The sequence below is a fragment of the Ochotona curzoniae genome, unplaced genomic scaffold (genome assembly GCF_017591425.1).
Source record: "Ochotona curzoniae isolate NIBS_2020 unplaced genomic scaffold, NIBS_Ocur_1.0 contig_3622, whole genome shotgun sequence".
Classification (NCBI taxonomy): Eukaryota; Metazoa; Chordata; class Mammalia; order Lagomorpha; family Ochotonidae; genus Ochotona; species Ochotona curzoniae.
The window spans coordinates 583,604-600,657 of record NW_024465926.1 but is presented as its reverse complement, the minus strand read 5'-3'; the positions used below and the strand labels follow the sequence as shown (position 1 = coordinate 600,657).

Here is a 17,054-nt window from a genome sequence, read left to right as displayed (position 1 = left end):
GGGCTGAGGGCAGGCAGCTGGCTGCTCTCCTGCGGCAGCCTGCCAGGCAGGTGGCAGGTGTGTGGGTCTGGTTTGTGAGGGGCACAAGGTCCCTTCAGAGATCTGTGGTCAGGGTGGGAGCTGCCCCTGAAGACGCTGTGCTACGTGCTATGCAGTGCCAAGGCAGTGACCCTGGCATGGGGAGGGCTCCACACAGCAGAGGCCAGGTGTGGGCAGCCGGCTTCCAGCCCAGGGCGTGTCTGTACCTGTGCCAGTGTTCACCAAGGCTCCTGTCCCTGCCTGCAGACGTCAGGGCAGGTGCTGGGTGAGCACCCCAGAAACTGGCAGGCTCTCCCAAGGGTGGGCGGCCAGAGCCTGCCAGGGCAGGGCTGTGACGAGCCTGTGTCAGGGTAGTCAGACTGCCAGGCGGCGGGCGCTGGCCTGCAGCTGTGACAGGCGGTCAGCTGGCAGCACAGGCTGGCCCAGCTCTGCCCCGAGGGGTGCCTGCCTTGGCCCCATGGGGCAGCCTCTGGGCACTGTCTGCTGGATCTTAGAGGGCGGTAAGGAAGGCAGCGGCTCAGGGGCCTCGGCCGTTTGAAAGGCAGGGTGGGGTAGAATCTCTCACACTCTCTCCCTCCCCAGAGGCTCGCAGTGGCCAGGGCTGGGCCCGGCAAGAGGCAGGAGCTCCGTGGGTCCTCTAGGCGGGCAGCACAACCAAATGCTTGGGTCACCTCCTGCCACCCTCCCAGGGACTTGAGCAAGGGCTGGATCACAAGCGGGCAGCTGGGATTCGAACCAGCGCTGATATGGGATGCCAGCTCTAGGGGGTCAGAGGGCAGTGTGGCTCCTGCCCCTGCCGAGGACCAGCCTGGGGAGCAGACACTTGCTTCTAGAAGCCTCCTGGGCTTGGGGGAGGGCCACCACCAGCCCACCCTGTCAGCTGGCAGCCCGCCCCACCGCCCCAGCATAGGCTGGGGGTGGGGGCTGGGGCCTGGGATGGTGCAGGTGAATGCTGGGGGTGGGGAAGGGGTGGGGCTCTGAGCCTCCAGGGCCAGGCCATGCTCGGGCTGGGGCTTCGGGGGTCTACATGCACAGGGTGAGGGCAGCGGTCAAAAGGCCACGAAGGCAGCCCTGGCTAAGGAGGGCGTGGTGCCCAGCCACGCCCACACAGGCACTCGGTGCTCTCAAACACTTTTATTGAAACTTTAAGGACGGTGCTGTCCTGCGCCGCGGACAGAACAGCGTGCGGCCGGCTGCCGCTCCCCACCCCTGCCCGAGGTGAGGCCCTGGCCGCCCGGCCGTGCGTGGGGAGCAGTGGGGGTCTCAGGATTCAACAGGCCTCGCCCACCTGGGCCAGCGCCTCCCCCGGCCGGCACTGACCTTCGGGGCTGCATTTCCGAGTTTTTTTAAAAAATATAATCTGTAAATGTCCCATAAAAATACTATTGTTGCTAGTCAAACACAGACGTGATATGAAGAGTAACTGCTGTGTCTTTGCTCTATAAAACGTGAAAAGATCGTCACACTTGGATCATAGAAAACGCAGGGCCCTGGGGGTCCCGGGCAGGCGGTGGCAGATGGGGGCCTCTCCCCGCTGCCTGATCCCAGGACGTCCCCTGTGCCGGCCCCCTGCTCAGCTGGAAGCACCGTGGTCTCCCAGCGCAGGCTGGCAGCCGGGCACCGGGTGGCTCTCCTCGGGCACGTGCAGAGCCCTCACCTGGCCGGGCAGGACAGCGTGTGCGTGAGCCCCGAGCGGGAGGCCCCTCTGTCCTGCCCCGGTGCGGGCAGACTGCTGGGCTGCGCTCAGTTCTCAGAGAGCGACAGGGCCAGGGCAGCCTGGAAGGCGGCCTCCTCGTCGATGCTGTAATCCTGGAAGAAAGCGTGTACGGCTGGCCGGGGACAAGGCCTGGGCCAGCTGGGCACTCATAGCGGCTCCCTGATCCCAAACGCGTGTACGGCTGGCCGGGGACAAGGCCTGGGCCAGCTGGGCGCACTCACACCGGCTCCCTGATCCCAAACGCGTGCACGGCTGGCCGGGGACAAGGCCTGGGCCAGCTGGGCACTCACACCGGCTCCCTGATCCCAAACGCGTGTACGGCTGGCCGGGGACAAGGCCTGGGCCCAGCTGGGCGCACTCACACCGGCTCCCTGATCCCAAACGCGTGGGGCCTGCACAGGCTCTGCCAGACACCGACGCGGTGCCTACCCCAATGCGGTGCCTACTTCAGGCTGCCCTGGCACGGTGCCCACACTGCGGTGCCTACATTGGGCTCGGGCTTGCAGAGTAGCTCTACATGGCCGGGGTCTGCTGGGGGAGCCCGCCAGGGTGCCCTCTGGTGGCCCTGGGGTCAAGGAGGCCGCGGGGTAGGGGGCTCACCACAAAGGTGTCGTAGGAGAACTTGTGCCTGTGGAGTAGATGCTGCAGGAAGTTGGCGCTCTTGTAGCTGGGGTCGCCCCAGGGCATGGCCGAGCAAATGGGGCACACCTGTGGGCAGGGGGTGGGGCACAGCATAAGGGGACGGGTGGCGGGGCCAAGCTCCCAGCAGTGGCTCCCAAGGCACCCCGGGCCCTGAGCTTACCACGCGGTTGGGGTCGCTGCGGTGACTGTCCACACAGTGTCGCACCAGCTCCTGCTGGTCCAGGTTGCGGGCGCCGCAGTAAGGGCAGGCGAAGGTGGACCTGTTGGGGATGTTGCTGGCAGGGGAGGGGGGTGAATGGTGGCTGAGGCTGGGGGTGGGGGCGCTGCCCAGGCCCAGTCTGCCTCTGTGGGCTCAAGCATACACCAGCCGGGCAGCAGGAGCCTCCTGGTGCTCGACCCCTGCTCCGGAGGCTGCGGGGCGTGCTGCCCAGCGCCCTGGCCACTTCTGCCTGCGTGGGGTAGAGCTGGGCTGCAGCCTGGCCGGGCTGCCCCTGCAGGAGCCATCATGGGCTCTCCAAGCACTTTCAGTTCTGGACAAGAGTCCGGGCAGCTGGGTCCCGGGTCTTCCTCTTGGCTTGGGGAGACCCACCCGACTCCCCAGGTGCCTTCCTGCAGGGCAGGGCCCTGGGCTGCCTACCTGGGGATGGGCTGGGACGTGGGCACCACGGGGACAAACTTGGGGCAGCTGGCCATCTGCTCCCGCACCTTCAGGCAGGAGGTCACGTGCATGCGCATCTTGGCAAGGGTCACCTGGGAGACAGGCAGGGCCGGCCTGTCTCACGGGGCTCGCTGGAGACGCCGACCTGGGGGCTAGGCCTGAGGGGGCGCCACGTGGTGCCGGGGGGCTGCGGGAGCTGGGGTTATACAGTGGACCCCCAGTGTCCAGGGGGCTGTGCTGGCAACAGGGTGCTGGGCCTTGCAGGCAAGTTGGAGAAGGGGGGCTCCTGGGTTCCCACCAGCCCCCAACCTCTGCCTCCCGGGCCTCACTCCTAGACCCAAATTCCCACACCCAGCTCTGCCCTGAGCCACCCCTGCCCCGCGGAGCCCCAGAGTCCCACCCTAGGGGGCTCGGCTGTCAGGAAGGGGACAGCTCCCCGCCGCGGCCCCACCCTACCTTTTTGCTGCAGCCCCGGCATGGTGCCTTGTAGGACGACAGCTGTTTCTCCACCTGGGCAGCCTTGTCCACCTTCTTGGGGTCAAAGGGCAGGCGGCAGAGCGGGCACAGGGGGGATGGCACCTGTAGGCACGGCTGGAGGCACTCCCCGCAGAACCTGAAGGCACAGGGATCCAAGGGCAGTGGCTGCTGCAGGCCTCCCGTGGGCACACGGCGGCTGTGGGCAGCCCACTCTGGACCCTGCTGCTGGACAGGCATCCAGTGGCTGACGGGTGACCGAGGGCTCGTCTCAGGGTGGCTACGGGACAGGAGGCTCTGTTTTGTCAGCCCCTAACAGGGCGGGAGAGCAGCTGCCAGGCCCGGCTGGGGATGCCCGGTGCTGGGCATGGCTCCCTGGTACACACTTGGGCACCTGGGGCTGCAGCAGCCTCCAGTTCTTGACCCTGTCCCAGCCATGCAGGGCACGTGCAGACGGGGGGCCAGCCTGTGCCCAGGTCCACAGGAAGTTCACAGGGGCACCTCGCCTGGCTATGAGTGCAAATGCCAGGACCCGACTGACAGGAAGTCAGGGTGAGGTTTGCGTGACCGTCCTCGTGTGCCAGGAGCAGGCAGGGCTGTGGGGGCTGGGGCGCAGTGTCTTAGTCCCGTCAGTCCTGCTTGTCCCACCTGGCTGGTGACATGGTGCGACCCATCCTCGGCCGTCCCTCAGCAGGGCAGGGGCGCACTGCCCACCCATGTGCCAGTGCAACGTCCCCTCAGCTGGGGGCTGTCACTTCACCCGACCCTGAGAGGGAAGCAGGCAAGTGGGCCACATAAGGACATGACGTCCATGGGTCAGGGGCTGTCATCCACCTGGGAAGATGGTGCCTGGCCAGTGTGAGGGGGTGAAGGGGCAGTGCGGCAGAGCTGGCAGGAAGTGGTGGGCACAGGCGTGAAGGGAACCCTGACTTCCCTTCAGAGGGGTACACAGTAGGGCGACGAGCCACAGCTCAGCAGCGCAGCTGTGGGGAGGTCATGTCCTTGGGGCTCTGTGGAGGTGGGAGAGCAGCCTGGGGGTGGGTGCACACGGACAAGTCCGTGCACTTGTGGATTCGGCTGCTGTCCATACCCCGTGTTCCGTGGGGCAGGAAAATCCACCATTCCTGGGGACCCCTAGCACGCTCAGGGGGCGCCCTCGGGAGCAGCCAGTCACGGCAACACAGGGGCCTGAGGGACGTCACAGGGGACAGCTCAATGACCAGGAAACCGGTCATTTATTCAGAACTGCCCACTCAGGGTCCACAATCACAGCGGACCCACACTTCTGGGTTGCTGTTGTTGCTGTGGGCAGCAGGGGACGGGGCAGAGGGGGACCCCAAGCCCACGGGGACAGGGCAGTGGGGCACCCCGAGCCCACGAATACAGGGCAGTAAGGGACCCTGAGCCCACGGGGACAGGGCAGTGGGGCACCCTGAGTCCACGGAGACAGGGCAGTGGGGCACCCCGAGTCCACGGAGACAGGGTGGACCCCGAGCTCACGGGGACAGGGCAGTAAGGGACCCTGAGCTCACGGGGACAGGGCAGTAAGGGACCCTGAGGCCACAGGGACAGGGTGGACCCCGAGCTCACGGGGACAGGGCAGTAAGGGACCCTGAGCTCACGGGGACAGGGCAGTAAGGGACCCTGAGGCCACAGGGACAGGGTGGACCCCGAGCTCACGGGGACAGGGCAGTAAGGGACCCTGAGGCCACGGGGACAGGGTGGACCCCGAGCTCACGGGGACAGGGCAGTGGGGCACCCCGAGCCCACGGGGACAGGGCAGTGAGGCACCCCGAGCTCACAGGGACAGGGCTCCGGGCGGCGCTCCCAGGACCCCGAGCTCGACCCGAGGACCCGCACCCGCCGTGTCCCTCCCGTGGCCTCTCCGGGCGGGCGCTCACGTGTGGCCGCAGCTGCCGATGGCCACGGGCCGGTGGTAGACCTCCAGGCAGATGGGGCAGCTGTACTGCGCCTCCAGCCCGCTGTCGCCGCCCGCGGGCCCGGCCGGGGGCTGCCGCTGCTGCGCCGAGGCCACCAGGCTCCGGAACATCGCCATCCCGCTCGGCCCGCCGCCCCCCGCCCGCGTCATCGCAGGGCGCCGCGCTGCGTCATCAGGCCGCGCTGCTCGGCCGCCGGCGCCATGGACGGCACGGCGTCGCGTCGGTGTGTCAAGTGCGCGGAGGGCAGGCCGGTGGTGGTGATCCGCGCGGGGGACGCCTTCTGCAGGTGAGGCGGCTGTGGGCAGCCTGGTGCTGGGCAGCCCTGCTGTGGGCAGCCCTGCTGCAAGTGGTTCGTTGCTGCCCGCGTGCCTGGAGGAGAGGAGCTTCCCTGGGCGGGCTGGTGGGAAGCGGGCCGGCCCCGAGCGAGCCAGACCAGCTGCAGGGGCAGCTCGCCGTCAGCTGTCCTGGCCAGGTGGCCCCGCGCAGAGCGCAGCTGGACGACTGGAGCTGGCGTGGCTGTGCCGAGGCGGTCCAGCCCACCCAGCCTCGGCACTCGGTGGTCACGTGCTGAGTCGCTGTCCCCAACCAGGGGTCGAAGGGGCCACTGCAGCGGTGCAGCTACTGGCGCACACAGCCAGGCCGCGGGCCTTTCTTCAATGAGTGAAGCCCATCGGGACTGAGGGTGCTGTGAGCGGAGCTGGGGAGCTCCCTGCGGCACCGAAGGGCACTTGTGCCTTGTGGGTCCTGGTGGTGCCTGCTGGCGGCCTCGGGCTGCCGCGTCACCTCTCCGTTGCAGGGACTGCTTCAAGGCCTTCTACACACACAAGTTCCGAGCTGTGCTGGGCAAGAGCCGCCTCCTCTTCCCCGGAGAGAAGGTGGGGTGTGGGCCTGTGGAGTGGGCACAGGCTCCGGGGGTCTCTCGCTCATGTTTTCCTGCCCTGCCAGGTGCTCTTGGCGTGGTCTGGGGGACCTTCGTCCAGCTCCATGGTGTGGCAAGTCCGTGAGGTGCGTCTGGGCGTTGGGCTCTCCAGGTGTCAGGTGGTCGCACCTGTGCTTCTTCCCCCGACCCCCAGCCCAGCCTCCAACATGGGTGGGTGTGCGTGTGCTGGAAACCGCCCTGAGGCAGTGTGGTCCAGGAGGCCGCGGGGTGGCCCAGTGGCTAAGAGTGCCTGGGGTCTTGCTGGGAGATGTGCAGCTCCGTCTCCTGCCCTCACCTTGATGTTCCCTAACCCTGCCAGGCCGGGTACACAGGCACTGCCCCGTCCCTTCCCCTGGCTCCAGGCATGCCGGCTGTGCAGCCACCTGGGGCCGCTCATGACGTGTCTGGCAGGTGGGCACTGGGGTTCTGCCCACGAGGGCCCAGCTGGGAAACCCCAGGTCATGCAGCTTTGTCCTAGCCCCGCCCCTCATGCTCTGGTCTGTTCCCACGTGGTGCTGCCTGCCAGGGAGACCTCCAGCACCAGGTGCCGGGGCCAGGAGCTGACCCCTGCCGTCCCCCTGCAGGGCCTGAGTCGGGATTCTGCCAAGAGGCTGCGCTTTGTGCCTGGGATCGTGTATGTTGACGGTGCGTGATGCCTCCCCGCCCCTCCCGTGGTGGGCGCTTATCCAAGGCCACAGCTGTCAGGAGCAAGGTGGGGGGCCCGGAAGGGCCATTCCCTCTGCAGGGGTTGGAAGCAAGCACCTGCCACCTGGTTCAGAGTGGCCTCTGCCTGGCTTTCAGAGGGCGCCGCCTGCGGCCGGAGTGCAGAGGACAGGGCCAAGACCCTGGCTGAAGTGAGGCTCATTCTGGATACTGTTGGGTTCCCGCACCACGAAGTCACCCTGGAGGAGGTGAGGCCCTCCTGGGGAGCTGCCCTGGGCTGTGCCTGAGGCCTCCCCTTCCACCTGCCTCACCCTACCCCTCGGTGTCCTGCAGGTGTTTGACCTGCCGCCCTCAGTGCTGCACTGCCCTGTCCAGGAGCCGGCGCAGCCCCAGGAGGCCTACAAGGCGGCCGTGGGCAGCTTCCTCCAGCAGCAGCAAGGGTTGGGAGCCCAGGACGGCCCCTGGCCAGCCCCAGGGGACAAGCAGCTCCACCCCCAGCACGGCCTAGGCCCCCAGAGCTGGGCTGGGCAGCCAGTGGACGACCGGACCCAGGCGCTGCGTGAACTGTTCGAGTCTGCGAGGACCCTGACGGCCCGGGAGGAGCTGCTGCAGACCTTGCGGTGAGCCCGCCCGCCACCTCGCGCTTGCCAGCACCCTGGCTCCTTCCAGCAGCCCAAGGTTCCAGCTGTGCCCGGCTTCTGCACCCCAGGACCCACCTAATCCTGCATGTGGCCCGAGCCCACGGCTACTCCAAGGTAATGACCGGGGACAGCTGCACGCGCCTGGCCGTCAAGCTCCTGACCAACTTGGCACTGGGCAGAGGGGCCTTCCTGGCCTGGGACACAGTGAGTGCTGGCTGCTCCAGGCCCCTCCACTTGAGGGTGAAGTCTGGGGGTGTCTCCCACCTCGGTGGGAGGGCAGTGGGAGCTCACGCAGCCCACCCACAGGGCCTCTCGGACGAGCGGCACGGGGACGTGGTGGTGGTACGGCCCATGCGCGACCACACCCTCAAAGAGGTCGCCTTCTACAACCGCCTATTTGCCGTCCCCTCTGTCTTCACGCCGGCCATCGACACTAAGGTGAGTTCCAGGGTCCCTGGGCACCTCCCGTCAGTGGACCCCCAGGTGCTGACGGCTGCAGTGGCCTCTGACTACACTGTGTAGGGCCTGAGGCTGCCCTGGGGACCAGTCCCTCCTGCACCCCGTTCCTTGTCTCCAGGCCCCCGAAAAGGCCAGCATCCATCGGCTGGTGGAGGCCTTCGTCCTGAGGCTGCAGGCCCAGTTCCCCTCCACAGTCAGCACTGTGTACAGGTGCGTTCACAGCGGGCTGGGGGCGGAGGCAGCAAGGCCCTAGCTGACTTGGGACTTGGCGCAGGACCAGTGAGAAGCTTGTCAAAGCCCCCCGGGAGGGCTGTGCCACCGGTGCCCGCTGCCTGCTCTGCCTGTGTGCACTGGACGTTGACGACACTGGTCAGTGCCCGGGGAACGGGGTGGCCAGGGCTGGGCTCAGCAGCTCAGGGTCCCTGTCCTCAGTCCCTTTCCGTTTGCAGACAGCGCCACAGCGTTCGGGGCTCAGAGCTGCTCACGGCTCCCTCCCACACGGCCACCCCCTCCACTGGCTGAGGCAGAGACGCCCCCTGCCCCCTGTGGCCCTCCAGGCCCAGTCAGGGCCCAGGGCTGCAGCCGCAGGTGAGTACCCCGCCTTTTCAACAACCCCAGCTCTGACCCTAACCCTGCGTGCCGAGGCCACGCTCCAGCACCCGGCCCGCTCCCACAGGGAGGATGCCCGGGCCCATCTCCTGGAGCTGCTGTGCTACGGCTGCCGGCTGAACCTGAAGGAGCTGGTGAGTGCCAGAGCCCCCAGGTGGTCGGGCGGTGGCTGGCCCTGCAGGCTCTGTGGCCTCTCACCCCCAGCTTCCCTCGCAGCCCTCCCTGAACCTGCTGCCTCCCTACATCCAGGCTGAGGCCCAGCTCCGCAGCCAGAGGTACTGGGGTGGGCTCTGGAGGAACCCTCGGGGGCGGGGGAGCCCACTGGGTCGGGTTCCCACCTGCGGCTCCCCACAGGGCCTGGGTCAGGCAGCAGATCCAGGAGCTCCTGATTGAGGACACCAGCGACGGGCAGGACGGGCAGAGCTGTGCTGCAGGGAACTCCTGTGATGCCTCCCTATAAATAAAATTACGTTTTTAATTAGAAAACTCTACAGTACACTGGGGGAGGGGGACTGAGCCCCAGGCCCAGTGTTGCCAGCGACGGGCAGGCCGTGGGGGCGCAGTGTCCTGTGACAAGCAGCATCGGGGCTCGGGTGGCCAGGAGGGCTGGAGGCCCCCGCCCCTACTCCTTCTCGCGTGTCCACTTGATCATGGTCTCGGGCGAGCGGTACAGGAAGATGAGCTTGGAGTACAGCTCCTCCTCGAGCTCCAGCTCGCGGGTCTCGCGCACCAGGAAGATGTCCTGGCACAGTTTGAGGATGCGGTCGACGCAGGGCAGCTCCTCGAACATGATGGAGTGGGAGATCTCACTGAAGAAGCCGCGCACGAACTTGCCGACGACCAGCACGATGGACACGTACAGGCCCATGATCCTGCGGACGGGCGGCCGTGAGCTGGGGCCCAGGCCCCCACCCCGCCACAGGCCCCGGGCCGTGCGCACTCACCCGTAGCCGGCCAGGAAGCCGAGGCTGGGAGGGCTGACCTTATCGCTGAAGATGACCATGGGCAGCAGGTTGCAGCTGGCCTGGCAGTCCTGCAGCTCGATGACCCACCACTCCAGGAAGCCAGAGGCCCCCGCACCTACCCGCTCCCTTCGCAGCTGGATGCGCACGCCCAAGTAGTCCTCGTCCTCCCCTGCAGTGGAGTGGGCGTGGGGCAGGCGCACGGTGAGACCCAAGGAGAGGCGCGGGCGGCCCTGCCCGTCCCCCGGCCCGGAGCTCACCAGGCTGCAGCTGCTTCACTGGGTTGGCCTCGGGGCCATTGGGAGCCCGGATGTATTTCGGGAAGAGTTTGGGGATGACCCTGTGGGGAGGCGTGGCGGTCAGGGGACAGCTCTGACCTGCCCATCTCTGTCCCTCGTGCCCCCCACTCACACAGACTGGTCCGAGGTGCCCTCGAGCAGGCTGGCCAGCTGCCGCCGCTCCGTGCTGTTGGGGGCCAGGCCCAGCGTGTGCTTCTCGTTGGTGTACTCCACGGTGCCGCCCTTGGCCAGGTCCCTGTGGGGGCGAGCCCAGTGTGAGCCCCTGCAGACCCACCGCCCTGGGCCTCCCGCCTGCCGTAGGCGCCGCACCTCTGGAAGTTCCAGGTGAAGCGCAGGGTGATGTCGGCCGTGCCGTCGGAGAGCTCCCTCTTCATCTGAGCCCTGCTCGGGGGGCTGATGCGCCACAGTGCCCCGGAGCTGCCCTCGATGTGCGCGGTCACGATGTCCTCGGGGCTGTACTGGCTGATGAACTGCATGGCCAGCTGTGGGGGGTGGGGGGCGCTGCTCAGTGGGGGTGGGGACGGCGGCCGCACCTCACCCTCCTTCCCTCCCCAGGCTGACCTGGCATGGAACCACTTACTGGGTAGGCGTCAAACTGCCTGCACAGCTCCTCGTAGTCCTGGGGCGTGAAGGGCATGATGGAAGGCTGCTGGGCGCTCATGGTGAACAGGGGCTGCAGGCAAGGCAGGATGGGGTTACAGGAGCAGGTGCTGCCACGGCCCGATCCCCCAACCCCACTGCCCCGGCGGGAGCGCTCACCTCGTAGCCGCCCAGCTTGAGGGTGACAGTGACGTCGATGGGCTGGTTGACGACACCGACCACAGAGCGCACGAGAGACATGAAGAGCAGGGGGAACCAGATGATGGCGATGAGGAAGAGGATGATGAGGCCGCCCATGCCATACTTGACGATCTTCTTCTTCTTCTGCCCCTTGGGCTGTGGGTATTTCTGAAGGGACGGGCATGACAGATGCAGGTCGACCCCGGCTCCCCCAGAGTGTGGCAGCCACGCACTGAGGCCCTGGTCCAGCCCGCCCCAACGCGCATCTGCATGGAGGAGGGGTCAGCAGCCAGGGCCCTGGGCCACACTGCTGCGAGGAGCCCTGATCTTGGCCACTGTAAGACACGACTCCCAGGAGGAGGTGGGCAGGCGCAGGAGGAGAAGCCCCTGCCCCGGGCTCAGGGCACCTTTTCCGTCTCGCGACTGCACTTGATGATGAAGATGTTGGCATAGATGTCCTCGACACACATCCAGTTGGACAGGGACAGCGTGGTGTCCGTCCACACCCAGTCCATGACTGCCCGCAGCTCTACCAGGAACGGTACCAGCCGGAACCTGCCAGGGCCGACACTGATGTCACGACGGCCCTGCCTCCCCCTGACCTTCCACCTTGCCCAGGGCCGGACCCTGCTCACCCCTGGAAGAGGAAGAGGTTCAGGTGGTTGTACTTCTTGGTGAGGAAGTTGCCGAGGATACGGGTCGGGTAGCCACAGCGGATCTGGTAGGCAGACAGGGCGAAGTAGATACACTTGACGAAGTACCACAGCTGGGCAACGGCGTTCTGGTTGAACATCCTGGGGCAGGCGGGGTGTGGGGGGCGTGTTGGGAGCCGTCCTGCTCCGAGGCCCCAGCCTGGCCAGCCCCGCCGCTGCCCACCTCTCGGTCACGGCGGGCAGGATGAAGAACATCCACAGGTGGATGGCCAGCACCAGGACCACCTGGAAGGCCAGCTTGCCCAGCACGGTCTTGCGCAGGTACAGGGCTCGGTCCACCACCATGGTGCCAAACTGGATCAGCAGCATGACCAGGAAGGCCTCGGGCACCTGGTCGTCCGACAGCGAGCTCGTGATGTCCGTGGCCGCCGAGTGCTTCTGTGGCCGGGAGAACAGAGTCAGGCGCAGTCTGGCCAGGGCACGGTGGTCGCTGGACTCCGCACCCTCGAGGGTTCCCGGCGCACTCACCCCAAAGGCCCAGAAGCCGAAGATGATGATGATGAAGGCGATGACATCCGCCAGGAACATGAGGGCGTAGACATCGGTGGCCGCGCGGTACCGGGTGTGCAGGATCTCGTGGAAGAAGCCCCGCAGTGGCCGGTACACGCCCCGGGTGCTGGGGGAGGTCAGGGAGTCAGCCCGCGGCCCATCCCCAGCCCCCCGCCCCCCGGGCCCGGCCAGGGGCACTCACAGGGACAGGCAGCAACGCTGCAGGCACTGCCCGGCGGCCCTCACACACTTCCGGGGACGACTCAGCCTCTTCTCTTCCTCCCTGTCCTCCGTTTCTGGGGGAGAAGCTGCTGCTCATGGAACCCCAGGCACAGAGTCCTGCCCCCTCACCCCTCCTGGGCCAGGGGAGCCCCCAGTCATCAGGAAGGGGGCACTCCAGGCCAGCAGCCCTCAACCACGCACTGAGGGGCAGGCGCCGCAAGCTCCCTGGGCAGCGCCGGCCCTAGTGCCCCCCATGCCCACCGAGGCCAGGGCTGTTACCCGCAGCTGCCGCTCCCTGGGGCTCCAGGCTGCCCGTCTTCCTCCTGAGTCGCAGGCTGCCACACCTGGCCTCTGCTGCATCGGGGGCCACATCTGAGGCACTGTTTTTGGGTTCTAGTGGGTCTGTCCCTGGTTCCTCCACTCGCTCCTGGCCGTTGCTCCCCCCGGGCTCCTTGGGGTCCTCGTGGTCCCAGAGACCATAGCACTGTGCAGGAAGCAGGCAGTGAGCAGACAGGCTGGGCGCGGTGCCCAGTGCCCAGCCTGCCCGCCAGGCGCTCACCAGCAGCTGGGAGCGGTGGAAGAAGAGCGCCATGAGCTGCAGCAGGTCGTACTTGACGTAGCTGTCACTCTTCTCCAGGCCCAGGATGCGCGGCGGGAAGTAGGGCTTGTTCTCGTAGCGCCGCAGCACCACGTGGCTGTTCCAGGGGAAGAAGCCGAACTGGAACAGGTACTTGATGACCACGGTGGCCTGTGGGGACGGGGGTCAGCACAGACCACGCAGCCCCCGCCCCACCCGCCGGCCGGCCGGGGCCCACCTCGGTGAAGATAATGGCAGTCATCCAGAAGCGCTTGCTGGGCCGCGGGATGGACAGCATGGCCCACAGGAAGACCAGCACGGGCAGCACGAGCGAGGCGGCCGAGGCGGTGACCATGTGGTTGAGGATGATGACAAAGTAGCACAGCAGCTCCGAGTGGGCCGCCACGCACTGGTACGCTGCCCGCAGCAGGCGCAGCGCACGGCCCTGCCCCTGCTCGAACCGCTCGGCCTCCTCCAGCTCCGGGATGTGCAGGCGCCTGAGGGGGACCAGGCTCAGGCCCACGGTGCCCCCGGGGGTGCCCGCCCATGCCCCTGGCCCACGCCCCACACACCTGTCAAACAGCAGCTCGCTGGCCGTGCGCATCCGGGGCCGGCCGCTGGCCAGGAGCTCCCGGGAGTCACGCAGGGAGGCCCCGGGCTCGCTCAGCAGCTCCTCGCTGCCGCTGCGCGTGTTGTAGCCCGTGTTCAGGGGGCTGCTGCTGTCCTCGGCCACGCTGGCCAGCGGCTCCTCGGGCCCCAGCCCGCTGTGGGGTGAGAGAAGGCTGTGCTGCAGGCGCTGCTGGCCAGGCAGGGGCTCCCGGCCTCAGGCCCACACCCACCTGGACGCCGAGCTCAGCACATCGCGGGCCTCTGCCTCACTGTCGTACAGCTGATCCAGCACACTGCGGCGCACCTCCCCGTGCTGCGGGGCACAGGCAGGAGGGTTCGTGGGGGTCACGGGTGGGGAGTCCTGCGGCCCACGGGCCGGGGCCCTGGGGGAGGCATGGCTCACCCGCAGCAGCTCCTGCGTGAGGAGGTGACGCTCTGCCCGCAGCACGTCACTCATGTTGCGGTGCTGCCTGGTGAAGGCGTGCAGCCAGCGTGTCAGCCCGTCCACCAGCGCTTGCCCCAGCACCCACAGGAACTGCGCCGTGCTCAGCACCCGTTGCATCATGTGGCTGCGGCCTGGGGGAGAGGAGGCGCTGGAGAGGCGGCCGGCCCGCGCAGGGCCCCCCAAATCCCTGGGACCCACGCACCTGCCACCTGTTCCTCAGGGCCTTCTGGCTCCAGCTCCTGGCTCAAGCCACCTTCTGGGCACAAGGGAGCTGGTCAGCACCACACAGCCCTGCAGTGCCCCGCCAGCACCCCGTGCCCCGACTCACCAGGGGCCGGCGACTCTGCCTGCTCCTGCTGTGCCCGCTGCCGCCGGCGCTGCCGCAGCACCGTCTGTGCGTTGGTCACCCATGCCTGGTAGGCCATCTGTGGCACAAAGGCCATTAGAGGCTGGCCTCCGCACCTTGGGAGCCTGATGGGGACACACGCCCCCCCACCCGGCACACCAGGCCACTCCTGGCCCCAAGAAGCAGCCAAGGCTTCCCTGGACAACCACATAGCCAGATGCCCAGGGCCACACCTGTGCCAGCCACTGTGGACTCACCTGGAAGGCACTCTGCGCCGACGGCTTGGGGTCCTCCGGCAGGGCCTCTTCCTCCTCCTCGCTGTCGGACTCAAACAGGAAGTAGTCCCCAGAGTGGATAACTGGGAGCGAGGTAGGTGAGTCAGTCTCCACACTCCCCCACGTCCCCCAGGGGCCACCCCCCCGGGGTCCCATGCACAGGACAGGACAGGACAGGACGGCATGGGGGGCGGGGTGCAGCGGGCTGAGCGTGGACACGGTGGGGTACCTGTAGCGTGGTCTAGCCAGGGCCGCCACCACTGTGTCTGTGGAGGGGACGAGGTCCCTGGGTGGCCGGGCCCTGTGGAGGGGGCGGGGTGAGCGTGAGGCGACAGTGAGGGCAGCCTGCCCAGGGACAAGGGGGCTGCGTGGCAGACGCGGACACGCTGGAGCCTGTTATGTGCTGGAAGCTGTGTGGACTGTGTGGTCCAAGGCCCTGGATGATAACGTGGGGGCCAGGTGGCCCACAGGGACAGAGGTAGATGACATGGCACAGGACGGGGGGGTACTGTGGGCACATCACAGCACGCACAGACATGCCTGGACACAGAGCAGCCCCAGGACCCTGCGCTCGGTCCACACCCACCTGGCTCCTGGCCCGGGTCCTCAGAATCCAGCTTGCTCTGCGGACGGCCACGGCGGGCTCGGCTCTCCCTGTGCTTCTCCTGCTTGGCACGAATGCGCTCCATCCTCGGCAGGGAGGGCAGGGTGAGTGCCACGCGGCCACAGCAGGGCAGGGCGCCACCCAGGGGCTGCCACCCCAGCAGCACCTACTGTCGCTTCAGCTGCGCCAGGGACTTCTCCTCCGCCTTGCGGTGGGAGTCGATGCTCTTGAGGTTGGCCGCATTGTAGAGGGCAAACCCCCTGCAGGAAGGTGGAGAAGTGGGGTCTCGCCAGGCTGCTGGGATCCCTGTCCCCGCTCGCCACCCACAGCTCGTGGAAAGGGCAGAGCTGGCTCGGCTCGCGGGCCGAGGCGGACCTGGAGGCCTGCAGGGCGGTGGCACGGAGGTCGACGCTGACGTGCAGGAAGTAGTAGCTGAGGAAGACACGGCGCTGCAGCAACAGGAAGAAGAAGCAGACGCTGTCCCAGAGCACGCCGGCCTCCTCCACGGGCAGCAGGCAGTCCTGGTCCTTGCCCATCATCTCCTTGGCTGTAAGCAGGGCAGGCGTCAGGTCCCAGCCAGAGGCAGCACCGTTCAGCCGCCCCCAGCCCCCGGGGTCCCACTCACGGTCATAGTAGCCCTTGACCGTGCACACGAGGCTGAAGAGCTGGATGACCCAGCAGAAACTGCTTTGCATCTGCTCCACAAACACGCAGGACAGGAGCTGGGGGCAGAGGTCCAGGGTCAATAGGGGCGGTGGGGAGCAGGCAGGGTCAGCCGGGGTGGGGGCGCTCACCGAGAGCAGGTTCTTGGAGATGATGACAGTGACGTTGTAGAGGATGAGGCAGTCCCAGAGCAGCAGGCGTGCCCGCGTCTCCTTCTGCAGCAGAGTCGTGCCGAAGAGCAGCAGGTAGAAGCAGGCCAGGAGGTAGCCCAGCCCAAAGACGCTGATGCGCGTGGCCCCCGCCACAAACACCACCACCAGCACCAACCAGAACAGGTAGCGGAAGACAGCCACCTTCAGCATGTCCAGGTAGGACCTGGGGTGGACAGACAGCACTGTGGGTGCGCTGCCCCCCCAGGAGGCCCCGGGTGGCCCGGCCCGGGCACGTACCTGCAGTGGATGAAGTTGGGCACGGGGTTGGCCTCGCCCCGCGGCAGCTCCAGGTGGTCAGTGTTGGCACCGGCCATGCGCTGCCACTCTTCTGTGCGCTCAGCCAAGAAGACCTGCCACTGCTGGGAGGCACACAGCAGCAGCAGGAAGTCGCCTGTGTGAGAGGGGAGGCACACGTCCGTCTGTGCCACCGGCTTTCCCCGTGTGTGTGCCCCCCGGGGGGCAGGCCAGGGTGGGGGCGACTCACTAATGAGGTTGGTAGAGTTGGGGGCCCTGAAGAAGTCAGGTAGGTACAGCCACTTGATGAGTGCTGAGTTCATGGGGATGGCCCTGCTCCAGCGCCACGGGTAGTCTGTGGGGCAGGGTGTCAGGGCAGCTGGGTCCCAGGGACCACCAGCACCCCTCCAGGGAGAAAGTCTGGGGCAGACCACATGGGGACCCTAAGGCAGCAGTGGGTAAGGGTCAGGGCCACCGCCCCGCCTCCTGCATGGTCTCAGACACCTCTGCCAAGAGAGGGGGCCACGACAGAGGCTGCCCGGAGATGAGGCGAGGCCCTGGCCTTGGCAGGAACCGGCAAGGCTGGTAGAGGCCTGCACAGGAAGGCACCAGTCCCCTGCCCCCAGACCCAGGTCTCCAAGAGCTGTAGGCACACTGCGCCCTCAGTGGCCACATCTGGAACAAGGCCAAGGGCAGACCCTGAAGTCTGCATGCAAGGGGCCCCACAGGGAAGGGGCATAGGGCACAGCCCCAGCGAATGGGGGTCACAGATTTTAGGGTCACTGAGAGGCAGGCAGGAGCTGCGGCTGCCCCTCCTCCCGTGAGTGCCTGGAAGGGCAGGGAGGCCCTCTGCCACACACAGG

General features: G+C 67.4%; 3 protein-coding genes across 4 annotated transcripts in view; 1 reads left to right on the top strand and 2 right to left on the bottom strand.

Annotated features, from left to right (window-relative positions):
• Window positions 1-1,561: 1,561 nt before the first annotated feature.
• Window positions 1,562-5,601, bottom strand: RNF166 (ring finger protein 166). 2 transcript variants are annotated; one of them, XM_040982239.1, is made up of 6 exons: window positions 5,432-5,601; window positions 3,513-3,669; window positions 3,036-3,148; window positions 2,559-2,673; window positions 2,357-2,464; window positions 1,562-1,848 (listed from the first exon to the last, which is right to left on the bottom strand). In XM_040982239.1, the coding sequence occupies exons 1-6, from the start codon at window positions 5,584-5,586 to the stop codon at window positions 1,783-1,785; spliced, it is 714 nt and encodes a 237-aa protein (XP_040838173.1). In that variant the 5' UTR covers window positions 5,587-5,601; the 3' UTR covers window positions 1,562-1,782. The 2 variants fall into 2 exon arrangements, with proteins under 2 accessions (XP_040838173.1, XP_040838174.1); XM_040982240.1 differs by lacking the exon at window positions 3,513-3,669 and having other exon boundaries at window positions 3,036-3,103; window positions 5,473-5,586.
• Window positions 5,602-5,669: 68 nt separating this feature from the next.
• Window positions 5,670-9,274, top strand: CTU2 (cytosolic thiouridylase subunit 2). The gene is made up of 14 exons (XM_040982237.1): window positions 5,670-5,756; window positions 6,267-6,345; window positions 6,416-6,475; window positions 6,974-7,034; window positions 7,191-7,300; window positions 7,386-7,672; window positions 7,762-7,897; window positions 8,000-8,131; window positions 8,271-8,362; window positions 8,427-8,521; window positions 8,602-8,740; window positions 8,829-8,895; window positions 8,978-9,036; window positions 9,116-9,274. The coding sequence occupies exons 1-14, from the start codon at window positions 5,671-5,673 to the stop codon at window positions 9,219-9,221; spliced, it is 1,509 nt and encodes a 502-aa protein (XP_040838171.1). The 5' UTR covers window position 5,670; the 3' UTR covers window positions 9,222-9,274.
• Window positions 9,217-17,054, bottom strand: part of PIEZO1 (piezo type mechanosensitive ion channel component 1) — a 31,865-nt gene continuing 24,027 nt past the window's right edge. Inside the window, exons 23-51 of the mRNA XM_040982236.1 lie at window positions 16,442-16,546; window positions 16,195-16,348; window positions 15,877-16,120; window positions 15,708-15,804; window positions 15,458-15,629; window positions 15,253-15,342; window positions 15,065-15,168; window positions 14,708-14,779; window positions 14,461-14,561; window positions 14,186-14,282; window positions 14,060-14,113; window positions 13,816-13,988; window positions 13,643-13,725; window positions 13,376-13,567; window positions 13,042-13,300; window positions 12,786-12,974; window positions 12,506-12,710; window positions 12,207-12,312; window positions 11,984-12,131; window positions 11,679-11,893; window positions 11,438-11,596; window positions 11,210-11,357; window positions 10,782-10,970; window positions 10,603-10,695; window positions 10,332-10,504; window positions 10,135-10,257; window positions 9,984-10,063; window positions 9,706-9,895; window positions 9,217-9,633 (exon numbers count right to left, since the gene is read on the bottom strand). Of these exons, the coding sequence (XP_040838170.1) occupies window positions 9,384-9,633; window positions 9,706-9,895; window positions 9,984-10,063; window positions 10,135-10,257; window positions 10,332-10,504; window positions 10,603-10,695; window positions 10,782-10,970; window positions 11,210-11,357; window positions 11,438-11,596; window positions 11,679-11,893; window positions 11,984-12,131; window positions 12,207-12,312; window positions 12,506-12,710; window positions 12,786-12,974; window positions 13,042-13,300; window positions 13,376-13,567; window positions 13,643-13,725; window positions 13,816-13,988; window positions 14,060-14,113; window positions 14,186-14,282; window positions 14,461-14,561; window positions 14,708-14,779; window positions 15,065-15,168; window positions 15,253-15,342; window positions 15,458-15,629; window positions 15,708-15,804; window positions 15,877-16,120; window positions 16,195-16,348; window positions 16,442-16,546 (4,265 nt within the window). The 3' untranslated portion in view covers window positions 9,217-9,383. The remainder of the gene's footprint in view (window positions 9,634-9,705; window positions 9,896-9,983; window positions 10,064-10,134; window positions 10,258-10,331; window positions 10,505-10,602; window positions 10,696-10,781; window positions 10,971-11,209; window positions 11,358-11,437; window positions 11,597-11,678; window positions 11,894-11,983; window positions 12,132-12,206; window positions 12,313-12,505; window positions 12,711-12,785; window positions 12,975-13,041; window positions 13,301-13,375; window positions 13,568-13,642; window positions 13,726-13,815; window positions 13,989-14,059; window positions 14,114-14,185; window positions 14,283-14,460; window positions 14,562-14,707; window positions 14,780-15,064; window positions 15,169-15,252; window positions 15,343-15,457; window positions 15,630-15,707; window positions 15,805-15,876; window positions 16,121-16,194; window positions 16,349-16,441; window positions 16,547-17,054) is intronic.

Bases quoted from the DNA above. Each gene is read 5' to 3' on its own strand.
- RNF166 (XM_040982239.1), bottom strand. From the start codon at position 5,586: ATGGCGATGTTCCGGAGCCTGGTGGCCTCGGCGCAGCAGCGGCAGCCC. The intron at 2,674-3,035 runs GTAGGCAGCCCA...CTCCCCTGCCAG, and splicing joins ACGTCCCAGCCCATCCCCAG to CAACATCCCCAACAGGTCCA. The intron at 1,849-2,356 runs GTGAGCCCCCTA...GCTTTCTTCCAG, and splicing joins TCTCCTACGACACCTTTGTG to GATTACAGCATCGACGAGGA.
- CTU2 (XM_040982237.1), top strand. From the start codon at position 5,671: ATGGACGGCACGGCGTCGCGTCGGTGTGTCAAGTGCGCGGAGGGCAGG. The intron at 7,898-7,999 runs GTGAGTGCTGGC...GCCCACCCACAG, and splicing joins CCTTCCTGGCCTGGGACACA to GGCCTCTCGGACGAGCGGCA. The intron at 8,132-8,270 runs GTGAGTTCCAGG...CCTTGTCTCCAG, and splicing joins CGCCGGCCATCGACACTAAG to GCCCCCGAAAAGGCCAGCAT.